This window comes from Bidens hawaiensis, unplaced genomic scaffold, assembly GCF_021521415.1.
Source record: "Bidens hawaiensis isolate Kalapana, Puna unplaced genomic scaffold, B.hawaiensis_p1.1 tig00031174_1, whole genome shotgun sequence".
NCBI lineage: Eukaryota > Viridiplantae > Streptophyta > Magnoliopsida > Asterales > Asteraceae > Bidens > Bidens hawaiensis.
The window spans coordinates 18,828-32,375 of record NW_027495244.1 but is presented as its reverse complement, the minus strand read 5'-3'; the positions used below and the strand labels follow the sequence as shown (position 1 = coordinate 32,375).

At 32.9% G+C, this 13,548-nt stretch overlaps 2 protein-coding genes across 2 annotated transcripts; one reads left to right on the top strand and one right to left on the bottom strand.

Moving 5' to 3' along the window:
- Positions 1–6,071: 6,071 nt before the first annotated feature.
- On the top strand, positions 6,072–6,457 carry LOC143581778 (uncharacterized). Its single transcript, XM_077064477.1, has one exon. The coding sequence runs from the start codon at positions 6,104–6,106 to the stop codon at positions 6,407–6,409; it is 306 nt and encodes a 101-aa protein (XP_076920592.1). The 5' UTR covers positions 6,072–6,103; the 3' UTR covers positions 6,410–6,457.
- A 1,614-nt stretch (positions 6,458–8,071) lies between these two features.
- Positions 8,072–12,591, bottom strand: LOC143581777 (protein HEADING DATE REPRESSOR 1-like). The gene is made up of 3 exons (XM_077064476.1): positions 12,492–12,591; positions 10,856–11,181; positions 8,072–8,336 (listed from the first exon to the last, which is right to left on the bottom strand). Exons 1-3 carry the CDS (start codon positions 12,589–12,591, stop codon positions 8,112–8,114), a joined length of 651 nt encoding a protein of 216 aa, XP_076920591.1. The 3' UTR covers positions 8,072–8,111.
- Between the last annotated feature and the right edge of the window lie 957 nt (positions 12,592–13,548).

Below are 13,548 nucleotides of genomic sequence, written 5' to 3'. Positions count from 1 at the left end.
GTGAATGATCGTGACAACTCTTAAAATCCTATTCAGTCTTATTAGATATGTCATTGAAAGAAATAAAAGTTGGATGTTGGTGCCACACAAGTTTTTCTTCTGAACACTTGGATATTTAGTCAAATAATTTTAAAGTTTAAACAAGGATATGTAGCTTGATGGTTGTTGTTCTATCCGTTTGGTCAATGGCCATGTTTTAAGCCGGGTTCGATGCCCATATCAAGCAGGGAGTCATGAATTTTTTTTCATTCGGTATTTCCATGGTGATTTTTGGTAGAGTATGGATCTTTTTTTTATTTGTTTTCTTTTTTATATATACACATTTTCTAATATTCTATTTGTTTTAAATATTTTAAGTTGAAGAATTTATTATTTGGGTTTATTTTCAGAACCGTAACAAACATATTTGATACTGGCCAAATTCGCATCGGCTCATCGCCGCAATGCCTGGATTTTAACGATCGAGTAAACATCATTTTAAATATGTTACTTGTATCATAGGCTATACGAGTGCCAATATCGTTTCTAAGTTCTCGTCATTTTGATCAAAAGTTGTATGTGTGCCATACTATTTTCGAGGTTTATATTTTATTTTTTTATTAGTGCTCCGGTGTCATAACGAACTTATAATACCGACTGAATTCGCGATGCTATGCCACCGCAAAGAGGCGTGTTGTTTACCTAGTTTATACTTGAATCTTGAAACCTCTAAGCTCTAGAATTCCACTTTGTATGGTAAGGTGCTTGATCGTATCTTGGGTGGCACCCATCATTCAGCATACTATATTAACGTACATACAAAACATTCACACTTACAATGTAACAATCTACAGACTACAAAGATGTAAATCCTGACATTATTTCGAAAGATAAATACATAAACAATACAAAAAACACCAAACAAGCATACAAACAAAACAAAACAAAACACTTGAAAAGCATGTCAGTTGGTGGTTATAATTGTTGATGACTATTTAATTACATTAACATCAAAATCGTAAAATAACTTCGAAAGTGATTGATCGCCCAACTTACCGGTTACTATTAACAACCAACTAATGATAACTTACATTAAGCACGGTTACAAATGCTCATGGTTGTTGCAAACCAACTGCCATTGATGGACCAAGCGGTTGCTGACTTGTGAACTTTAGCTCATATAATAAAATTTGCATGCAACTTTTTATCGGCAATGCAAATCCGGACCAACTTCCAAATTACTTTTGAACCATGTAACATAAAATTTCCAATATGAATACCACAAAGGGCTCTGCCTCTTGGTTCCTGTCCTGGCGAAACTCCCGAACCCCTTGGAATCCTTTTTATGGAAGCGCTAACCTCTTGAACCACTTAGTTGGTTTTTAAATCATAATAGTCTCGAGCAAGCATGTTGTCGCATCTTCGAGGCGGGTCAAACATTTTGGATGCCCGAAGACCAAAATAAGTCAGAACCTTGCGTATAATTTCGGTTTTGACTTTAAGATCATAGCATCTCTATGGGATCTATTTTTCACATGATTTTGACATATAAGTGTATAATAACTAGGCTGCTAGTACCGATGCTCTCAAACGAAGTCTATATGATTTGGAATTAAAACTATTTTTTATTTTCACATGATGAATTCACATGTTATTTTATATTATTACTAGGCTATTGACCCGTGTACGAAATGGTGAAAATATAGAAATAGTCTAATAAACATATATAATTTTAAATGACAAGATAATTTGTAGTATATTTTTTGGGATGACAACATGATATTTATTACATACGTAACTTAAATACACAAATAAATGTAATGTAAAAATCATAGAAACATGAAAAAACCTATAAAAACATATATATTTCACAAATAAATGTTGTAATAAACACTGCAAACACATAACATAGAACTTAAGGACGTAACATAAGAAATTATATTGTCAAAAAAATAACTGACATTTATCATGTCGGTTGTCCTTACGAAGCATCATGCCAAAAAAATGCGTACACGTTATATACAAATGATAACGTAATTGGATTTAGACAAATTGGCTAAACATTTATAATGGACCCAAAAAATATTGTCAACTGTACTGAGGAAAGTAAACTAATGTGGTATTAATATATGTAGAAAATAATATATTTTTAAAAATTAATAACTTCAGTAAGAATATCTAAACAATATACTTTAAAATTTTAATAGTTAGTATTCATCACATTCACTCAAAATAAACGTAATAATTTAATTGGATTTTGGTTGGTGGTATTATTACATCTTATGCTACACTTTTATTTATTACAAGCTAACAAAAACAACCAAAGCTGAATTTTGACATTAAGTGTTAAAATGTATTTAAAATATATTGTCAATCAACATTGAAAGGATGGTTATAACATATTCCATTATGTTAGTTTACTTATTTTTTGGCTAATTATGTATGTTGCATTTTGTATAACTGATAGTACATAATAAATCAATTGTTATTTGACTATACATTATATATATTACAAACCATTATTTCCTACGTACACTCACACATTTACTATGTAAAACTAACCATTCATAAGGATTATGACATATAGTACATAAAAAATCAATTGTTATTTGACTATACATTATATATATTAAAAACCATTATTTCCTACGCTCACACATTTACTATGTTCAACTAAACATTCACAAGTATTATATATATGTATTTAAAAGGTAAACATTAAAGTTTTTTTTCTCATAATTTTATCATAATAGTTTAAAATAATTACCCCTCAACTTAATTCATTTGTTTACTTTTTAGCCAATCAACTTTGGTAATGAAACTTTTGCCACAAAACATTTACCATAACAATCGAACCTATATCAACCGACTTCTCGCCCCGTGCCTGTCGCAAAACGTGATAGCTTTCGAACATGTAACGCATTTAACCCGTCGCCGCAACGCGCAGGGTAGAAATGCTTGTTCACGTTTATAGTATATTGTATTCTTTGATGTAAGCTTTAACTTGAAGCTAATAGCACAACAAAATAAATTTAAATATACATTACTATATTAAAGCGTTATAAATAAATTGTTACCGTTCGAAATGCTACTCATGGATCCTTGGCGTTGACACTGCACTTTTATTAAAAAAAAAACATTATTATATAACATTTGAAGGGTAAATAAAGAATATTAAAATGAATAACGCTTGAATTACTCATCTTATTGGAAGAGGTTGATTGAACAAAATTATACTTCTTTGATTTTGTAATATAATATAACAAGGTTACCATATGAAAATGAGGAACACCATAAATGTTGACAAAAAAAACGTATATAGCGTGCTATCTAATTTTGTTGATTTAATGAAGGATTTTAATACACAAAACGTAACAATTAGAAAAACGGGACAACATAGAGTATTAAGTTTAGTCACAATTGTGGCTTTTTTATTGGATGTTCATAATGTAATTGTAAAAACATGAAAATTATAAACATTACTCGGAAAACATAAATAGCATACCTTAGTTTACTGAATACGAATAATAACGGTTAACTTCAAACATAGAGGATTATAAAATCGTTAATGTAAAAGTGTCTAACCCACCAAAATTTTGTGTTGAGTGTATGTAAACAAAATGTGTAGAGTTAAATAGTATTCAACTTTCAATATGTAAATTATGAGTTGCTATTTTATTTAATGTCATAATCATTAGCATTAATATATAAATTGAACTGTCGGTTTCGATTAATCAATATAAGCTCAAAAACTGAACTTCGGTTTCGATTAATCAATTATAAAGCTTTGTCATGGTTAACTTCGGTTTATAAACCAAATCAGGTTTGAACTAAAATTTAAACAAGCATGTTTAAAGAATCGATAACATCAAACGATAATTGAATGAATGCTAACGTATACATCTTCCCAAGATTTTTCATCACACACACATAATAAACCTAATCAAGTTATCTTAAATTGCTTCTATAATATATGATTGTTTATTGGATTACATCGAAACAAAAGGCAAGCGGGCAACAAGCTGCGTCGCTACCCCCTTTTGAATCGCAAAACCCAATCTTTTAAAAACTATATTTGCTGATATTGGAGACATAGCATTTATCTATTAAATAATCTCCCACTCATTCGTTCACAGAGAAAGATCTTGATCCGTTGTCTTGGGCGCCATTTTCTTCTCCATTCCGGTACGGTCTTTCCTTCACATATACATATTCTTCTTCTTCTTATTATTATTATTTTTATTATCTTTCTGTTCCTAAATCTCTGCACTTTACCTTACGCTAGATCTCTCGTTCATCTCATATTATTTTAAACCGATCAGATCTCAAATACCTGATTCACTGATGCACTCCAATTTGTGAATAATAATAATTACTTGATGTTCGTTTAGATTTGTGCATATATTTGATTGATTGATTGATTGATCTATAGGCGTTAATTTAAACGATCTAGGTTTGGGAAACCTAATTAGATCTATAAGCATTATGATACCAATTGGCGAACTTTGATTCACGTTACCAGTATTTAGGATTAGGACTTGGATTATTATTGTTACGCTAGCATATTCGATTACTAATTGAACTTAGACAATGATTTACCATTCGCATTTAGGTTTTAATCACTTAAAGTTAAGAGGATTAAGTGAGATTTTGTGGTAAGTAAGTTTTTAATTATTTGATGATGATAAAGAATGGAACTGAGAAAGGAGTATTATTATTACTATTACTATTACTATTATTATTTATTGTTATAATATAAATGGAGGGAGACTTAAGAACAACAAAGTGTAGTATGGATTGTTGTAAGGTGTAAGTAAGCTTTGCTATATGTTGATCTTTGCTTCATTAATAATATGCTTGCATTTATAAGTATAATATGATGGTACACAAACATGTTCCTTTACAATGATGTTTGCGTGTAACGTCTTTACCTTGCTAAAAGCTACATCAAGCTAGTCAAGATCAATCTACTTTCTAGCTATAAGTTCCATCTACTTTCACTTCTTTCAGAGTAGGCATGTGTTTAGGTTCAATATTGTTTCTTGTCTAGTTGCATTCTTGTTGCCCTTGCTTAATTACTACTTATTAATTGCTTTATATTTTATCATTATTTTAAATTTCAGAAATGACCTTAATTGGAGGCATTGTGTTAAAACACAAACCTTCATTGATACAAACTTCTTTCAATCTCCAATTATCTTACTGGGCTGGTAGATTGGACGGGTTGAGTAACAGGCCAAAGTGGGTTTCAATTAACAATTAAATTTTTTATTTTTTTATTTCTTGTAAGCACTTTATATCAATGTTCTTAGTTTTTGTATAAATAATGTTTATTTTGATTACGGAAACACACTGCTTTCTTAAAAATAAATCTTTAAATAAAAACAATTTTGGAGGTTGCATCATTGTATGCACTTAAATTAGACTTTGGTTGACTTTCAACTCATTCGACCCTTTCCCTTTTAGCTTTTGGTTGACTTTCAACTTATTCGACCCTTTCCCTTTTAGCTAGGTTTAACCCGTTGACACTTTGACCCGTTTGAGAATCAAGATAATAATACATAGGGGTGTAAACGAGCTGAACCTGAACTCGACTAGGCTCGAGCTTGTTTAACTTATGAGAGCTGGAGCTTAGCTCGTGATTACTTTTTTTTTAACTCCAGCTCAGCTCATTTGTCATTTATTAATTAGTTTATATATTCTATAATTGTTTCATATTTATTTTTTAATTATATTATAGTTTTTATTTGTATACAATAATAATTATTATATAAATATTAATTTAATATATTACATAAATAATAGGCTTGCAACTCCCCCCCCCCCCCCCCCCCCGGCGAGCTTGATAAGTGAAGCTCAAGGTTGGGTTTGGGCTCGTTTTATTTTTACGCATGTGCTTGTTTAAGCTTGACTCAATTCAAGCTTTTAGCAAGCCGATCTCCAGTAGCTCACACTCAGCTTGGCTCGTTTACCCCTAATACAAAACCCAAAATGGCCCGTTCATAACTAATGGGCCAAAATCACATGTATTTTTTTTTTCGTCTAATGTTTTCGTTCATTTTCCATTTCAGAATTTGTCAAAGTAGGGGCCCTTTTGTCAAAGTAAGGCCCGTTTTCTAGCAGTATGGTTCTGGACGGTGTAATAACTTCACCTCACAGGAGGACACAAACCGTGTTTTCTTCATCTTCAGTCAAAAAGCAACACACGAAAACTGAGGAATTGGGTAACTTTTCAACAATCGTTAGGCGGCACCGCTTCTTGTTAACCGCACTTGCACTACTTGCTTTCTTGTGCACCATTTATCTCTACTTTGCTGTAACCCTAGGTGAAGATGGCTCTTGTTATGGTTTGACCGGGAGTCAAAAGGCTTTATGTCATGCACAACATGTAAAACAATCAGTTTCCAATGGAAAAATGAAAATTCTTTAGGGGTTGTGAGATTTAATCTAGGGTTCTTTCTAGGGCTCGATTTAAAAACGAAGGAAATTGTGTATCCTATATGGTGGTGGTAGTAAACATAGTCTGCCAGTCTGGGACTGTATTATTTTTTCATGTTTTTTATGTTTGTATGAAGATTGTGATAACATTAAGAGTGCAGTTTTGGTATACTTGTAGTGGTTCATTATTGAATTGATTTAATGATGGTTTAGTGTTGTAACTTATACTCGCATGCCTAATGTACATGGACTTTCTCTTGCATCTCAATTTATACTGAAAAAAAGTTCTTTCAAATAATTAGAAATTCACATGTGAGCTTGTACCATGCCATGTGTGTACTAATTATGGATGTTCATAAACAGTATATTCATTGATCGTCGAAACCATTTAACCATCTAAACTGAATCAAGTTGGTCAGTTTAAGATTAAAAAGTTTTGTTTCCATGGTTTATACTTCGGTGTGATTTGAAACTTGGAATCGACCGTGCAAACTGAATTACTCGTTTAACGTTTATTATTTTATATATTGTTTTATTCATTTTTGAAATATATATCTATGTATATGTATTACAATCATAATTTTTTTTATTATTTTAATTTAATTTTTTTTAACTCAAATGAATATTTCACGGTTGGTTCGAACCAGTAAAACTAGTTGGTCTATCTTACCCATTTAACCATGGTCGAGTTGGTTTGTCATTTCTCAAAACCGTAGTTAGCAGTTTGGGTTGGAGTTTTCGTTAAAACCGGTTGAACTGAACCATAAACACTCTTAGAACATTGACTAATAGTGTTAATTCACATTTGAATTTACACTTATAAGTAGTTCACATATGGAAAATTTTAGTTTGCATGTAAACAAATGTTAATTAACATTTGAATTTATTTTTTAAACTTGCTAGGTGTTTCTATCCACAATTCTAAACCTAAAACTGTCAAGTTAATAGTTACCGTTGTAAACGAAGAGTTAATAATCTGGTATAACAATATTTCTTATTAGTTTGTTAAAATGAATATGTAGATGAAGTAAAACATGATGGTAAATGCTTTAATTTAAAAGCAAACAATCTTTTATTGATATTGGTAAACGAAGAGATATCTTGTTCTTTGGTTGGTAAAATGCCTTGTGACCTTTGCTCGAGCTACATTGTACTATAGCCGCAATATACTTATCTATCTGCATATTGAGTTGATCGTCAGAGGGTGTTCTTCAAACCTACGGGATCACCTTCTAACGGGTTAATGATATGTTACAACCGAACCTGGACTCATGAATGTTGGATATTGCCCAACCGGCCACCCCAACAACAAAACATGGCTCATTTACATTATGGCAAAAGATTGTTAACATCAGTTCCAAATGGCAATTGCTTAAATTATCCAAACTGATGAAATACCGTGATAAAGAAATATAAATGCATAACTAAAGTTCGAAAAAGTGAACTCAATTCTAAAACCGACTAAAAACCAAATCAGTTTCAGTTTATTTAAATTCAATTGGTTTGAATTTGGATGCATTATAACAAATAACAATTAGTATTATTTCAGTATCATTACTTATGTATTATTTATACTAATTATATAAACATCATACATGAAAAAAAAAACACAAAACAAGATGCACCATGAAACAATCGCACTCTAACTTTACAAAATGATACACAATTCTTTTTTTTTAATAAAAGAAAAAGACTTACGGTTCTTTTGGCCCGTCATCATGATCATCATCATCATCACCATCGATATGCTCAGGGTCCTGAAGCATATTCATGAGCATATCAACTTGGTTTTTAAGTAAATTATTTTGTCGCTCAACTTCTGCACGTTTGCTTCGTTCATCCAGCAGCTGAAGTTGAAGGTGTTCAAGGACACGTGAATCTTCTTCCAACTGCTCATTAAGCCCGCCAATTTCTCTGTCCTGTATTCAGAGCTAGATTCATAATCTATTTGTATCACAAATCCTCCCCTAGGGTGTGAATATGTGACACAACAAGACACGAACCGAACCTAATACGAAAATCACATATTTTGCTTTCGTCTAAACGTTTATCTAAACGGGGCGCATTCACTTCAACCCAGTGATATTAACCTGTCTAACCCATTTTATTTTATAAATTTCATGAATATGTGTTTTATGTAATAAATTAAACTATTTACGTACTTCTTATGCCAACATTTAAAATTTCAAATGTAAAATTGGCATATTTTAAACACAATTGCTCGAATACATAACAAAATATATGTAAATTTGTAACTTGACCTTTAAACCCATGAATACAACCCATTTAGCAGCCCTAACAGTAAATTTTTTTGTTCCTTATAAAACGTTTTTTTTATTTATTATTTTTGTCACGCTTTAGTCATTGTGCAATTTTTGTACAGTTGAGCAATTAGAAGATGTCTTAGTCGTGTTTGGGCTATTACAGGGCATTTTAACGAGAACCCAAACACGACAAAAACTTATATAACAAGCTTACATTAGAATCCAAGCGTTACAAAAGTTTTGCACTACCAAGCATGAGAAAAGTATATCTTTTAATAACTTTAAGCACAAAAGAAGTACATTAGAGTGACTAAAACAAGATAAAAATGAAAGTGTGTTGGTACGAGGCTGGTAAGAAGTTAAGAACAAGATGAGCCAGATAACGGGTCAGGTTGTTATTATAGTTCGAATAGAGTTTGGCTGACGAGTAACAACTTTTTTGTCCACTTCTAATTTTTTTATAGATAATTACAATTAATAATGTTAATTATGATAGTAAAACACTAGTCTTAGAATAAAATTTAGGCGCTGGTGTGTGAGTGAGTTTCAACTCATTTGACTATCTGTAACATTTTTTGCTAGAATTTTATTGACCAATTAAAATTATAAATAACTAAGGTTATGGTACAGGATTGCCACCTCCAGTGAAACCAAAGTACCAAACCATACATAAATAACTAGATATTTATTTCATTATGGTGGCAGGTGAAACACTGTTCAACTCATAATGTTATTCTCTGTCACGCACAAGCCAATATAAGATAAAAAAGGCAAGTTGCTATCTTGCTGATGCACAGTCCACATGTCGTATGGGTTAGTTGACATGCAAAGGCACCAACACATTTTTGCCGATTTACCCAAAATAAGAAATAATAAAATACATTATTATGAACCCATATTATTAACAAGAAAACTAGGAGGTTGTATAAATCAATCTTCTTCAAGCAAACTTGGCTTGGTATTTTGATAATATAGTTTTCTAAATCATATTTAATACGCCTGTAAACGAACCCAATGCTCAGTGAACGGTTCATGAAGCGTTTGACGGGAAGTCCACTTATGTTCATTTACCTCTAATTCCTCTAATAAACAGACGAACATGAACAAAAACTTTTGTTCATTTAGTTAAGCGAACAAACATGAACAGTTTACGTTTATTAGTGTATGTTTGTGGGTTTGTTCATTCTCGTTCATTCATTTGTGTTGGTGGGTCTGTTCATTTACGCTCGCTTATGTTCGTCAGTTTACGTTCATTAGTTTACTTTTTTCCAATTTGTTTGTTTATGTATTCATTTAAACTTATTACAATATAGTCTAGTTTTATTATTTATTTAGGACCAACAGATTGACCTTTACTTTTGATTGGTGTTCCCTTGGATTTTTTGTTCATCTATCCTTAGTTATGATTTTCCGTTTGTGTTCATGACCCTTCATCTATACTAACAACAAACGGACACAAACATGCTCATTTTCTTAACGAACAAACACAAACAAGAAAACCCCATTTGTTTAACTGGTTGTGTTCGATCGTTTGTTTTGTTAAAGTAAAACAAACAAACACGAAATCCTCCGTTCGGTTCCTTTACAAGCCAATTTGGATTCATGAGAAAAGGACACGAAAGATTTACATCCAAACCCGATCCAACCCGTTTTGACTCATATTACGAATATACGTTCTTACCTACTGTTCAAAAAGATCGCGGCTCGTAGCTCGCTAGATAAAATCTCAAATAAAACTAGCTAAAAAAACTTGATTTGAAACGACCTGAGCCGAGCTGGTTCATTTTTGTAACTGAGCCGAGCTTGACCCAAGCTCAAATCGGGTCACGACTCAGCTCGTTGGCTCGATATTGGGCTCGTTTAACATCAAGATTGAGCTCGGGCCTAGCCGAGCTGCCTCATTTAATTTCGAGCTCGGGCTCGAAACCACCCTGGCTTGACTCGGCTCGACTCGTTTTTGAACCGCTACCCAACTTACCACAAACCTGACACAGCCCGTTTTGACTCATAATATAAATACACATTCTTACCAAAACCTGTTTTAACCCATTAGCAAGCCAACAAGACAATCCCGACCAGGCCCCTTTTTGACTCATATTTATATGTTCTTTCCGAAACCTGTTCATTTCCCACCTCTACTTATATACTTGAACCCAAGTGCAAAGAAACGATACCTTTCGGTTCATTTCTTGTACTGCAATCCTGCGCATGCTTTCAACGACATCAACATTTACAAGTTTCCTTTTCTTCCCAATAAGCCATCCACGAGGGTAACTAGCAGAGTCAAAGTCGGGTGGGGGGAGTAAAGATTCAGCTGTAGGTCTTCTACCATTCAAATCCATTATTGGTTCCAAAGGTTCAAAGAGAGCCTTACGTTTCTCAGATAAAATTGTTGGCGGTGTTGATTCCTCCATTTTTTCATCATTCACTTCTTCTTCTTTGTTTTCAGGTGTCTTGTTAACATCATCTGTTATGTCCTTTTGCAGATTCTTTGCAATTGCTGCAAGTTCCATTAGTGTTTGATTTAGATCTCTCGAGTTTCATATCATTTATTGTGAAATCTATTTAACAAATCACAAATGAAACAATTATGAAACTTCAATCCTGTTAGAGAGTTGACCAGTTGACTTACTCAATTGCTGTCAAATTATTCACAGAATTACTCAATTTCCATCCTTAACAGAATTACTCATTATGAACAAAATCATTCAGAAAACAGGTTTATCTGCATGCTTAAATCAACGACTATTAACCAATCAATCACAAAACTACCGAATTACTGCCAAAATAATCACAAAACTACTCAATTATATTCAAAATCATTAACGGATCGATTCTGCTCAATTACAGTCAAATCATTCACGGAATAACTTAATTATCATTCACGAACTAACTCAATTACTAACAATTTTTTCAGAAAACAGGTCAATCTACGTGTGTAAATCAACAACGATTTAGCATCTTTTTTATTTAGTTTTTTTTTTTGAAATTAGCAATCTATTTAAAAAAGTAGTGATTACATCGGCACAAAAGGCAAGCAGGCAACAAGCTGCGCCGCTACCCCTTTTTGAATTGCAAAACCCAATCTCTTAACAATTAATCACAAAGCTACTGAATTATGATGAAAATCATTAGCAAAACTACTCAATTATGATCAAAATATTCACCGAAAAGAATTATTCAATTACGGTCAAATATCCACGGGATCACTCAACTATCGTCAAGTCATTCACAAAATTTCTCAATTTTGTACAAAATCATTCAGAAAACAGGTATATCTACGTCTACATGCTTAAATCAACAACGATTTAACAGTCAATCACAAAACTACACGATTACTGTCAAAATCATTTGCAAAGCTACTCAATTATGTTAAAGCCATTCACTGAACAGAATTACTCAATTACAGTCAAATCATCCGCGGAATCAGTCAATTAACGCCAAATCATTCACAATAATTGCTCAATTATGAACAAAATCATCCAGAAAACAGGCTTATCTACGTCTACGTGCTTAAATCAACAAGGATTTAACAATCAGTCACTAAATTACACGATTACCGTCCAAATCATTCGCAAAAGTAGTCAATTATTATCACAATCATTCTCGGAATTGAATTACTCAGTCACGGTCAAACTATTCACCAAATTACTGAATTATCGTGAAATTATTAACGGAGTTACTCAATTATGAACCTAATCATTCAGAAAACAGGTTTATCATCGTGCTTAAATCAGTCAAAATCATGCTCAAAACTACTCAATTAACGGAATTAGTCAACTACGGTCAAATGATTGAGACTCGAATTACCTGATCTCTTACGAGACTTCCAGAAGACAGGAGGAGCAGAAGACACCGGAGAGAAGCCGTTAACCGTACTACTCCCCTGCGTCATCTTACCATCATCCATCACTCGCACCTCACAGTCAACAAATCGATCACACAATTTCTTCTGTAAATCCTGAAGCTAACGGTTGAAAATGGAAACACACGGCAAAAGAATTTTTTTTTATTTTTCTTATTCTTGTGTTGTGGGCGCTGAGTTGTTGGATCGTAAAACGTACACTTGTTGGCTACCTCACACACACCAAATGGATGACAATTATTGTTTTTTATTTGAACGGTAAGATCGAGATTCAATGGACGGACACGATTTGATTCCATGGTGGGGTCCTTGCAAGTCCACGGCGGATTGTGATCGTTTTTCATTTTATGATTTTATCTGTCCCGGTATGGAATTACAATTTTGCCCTTGCGTTTGGTGAATATTACGAGAGTGGGAGATTCTATTCTGTGGCCGAGCTGGACAAGATTGGGTAATAACAATTTGACACCTTATGTTATGGCGCTATTGCCGAAAGACACAGTTTGTTAGATGTCGATATATCAATTAGGTTGCTCGTTGTTGATAAACGTCGGGGGCGTTAATCACCATCCACATCGAACCGCATGTCTCCTTACCCCCTCTTTGTCCCTTCAATCGTTAACGCCCGTTCACACTGCTAGGCTTGCAAAAGCAATACCACATCAGCGATGATGTGGGTTTAACGCCGGAGGGTTTAACACCGACAACGAACAACCTTAGGATAGGATTGAGTATGAGATTAATTTTAATTATTTCAGTGGGTGGGTGTGACGAGTATGGTAATAGGTAGCATCCCACTTGATTATACGAAACATGTATACTCATTACATAAACCATACCCATGAACTGTTTAGTTTTTAAGTTTACAATTTACTTGGATAATAAGAATATATAAAAATTTATAGTATGAAGAAATGTACTTGAGAATCTCAATAGGTAATTTTAACAAATAAATAAGTATGCTAGATTTCTGTGGGTAAACCTCGAGACAAGTAATACGTA

Coding starts and splice junctions, on each gene's coding strand:
- LOC143581778 (XM_077064477.1), top strand. CDS start 6,104: ATGGTTCTGGACGGTGTAATAACTTCACCTCACAGGAGGACACAAACC.
- LOC143581777 (XM_077064476.1), bottom strand. CDS start 12,591: ATGGATGATGGTAAGATGACGCAGGGGAGTAGTACGGTTAACGGCTTC. Junction 11,182..12,491: donor GAAGTCTCGTAAGAGATCAG/GTAATTCGAGTC, acceptor TGGAACTTGCAG/CAATTGCAAAGAATCTGCAA. Junction 8,337..10,855: donor TACAAGAAATGAACCGAAAG/GTATCGTTTCTT, acceptor CTCTGAATACAG/GACAGAGAAATTGGCGGGCT.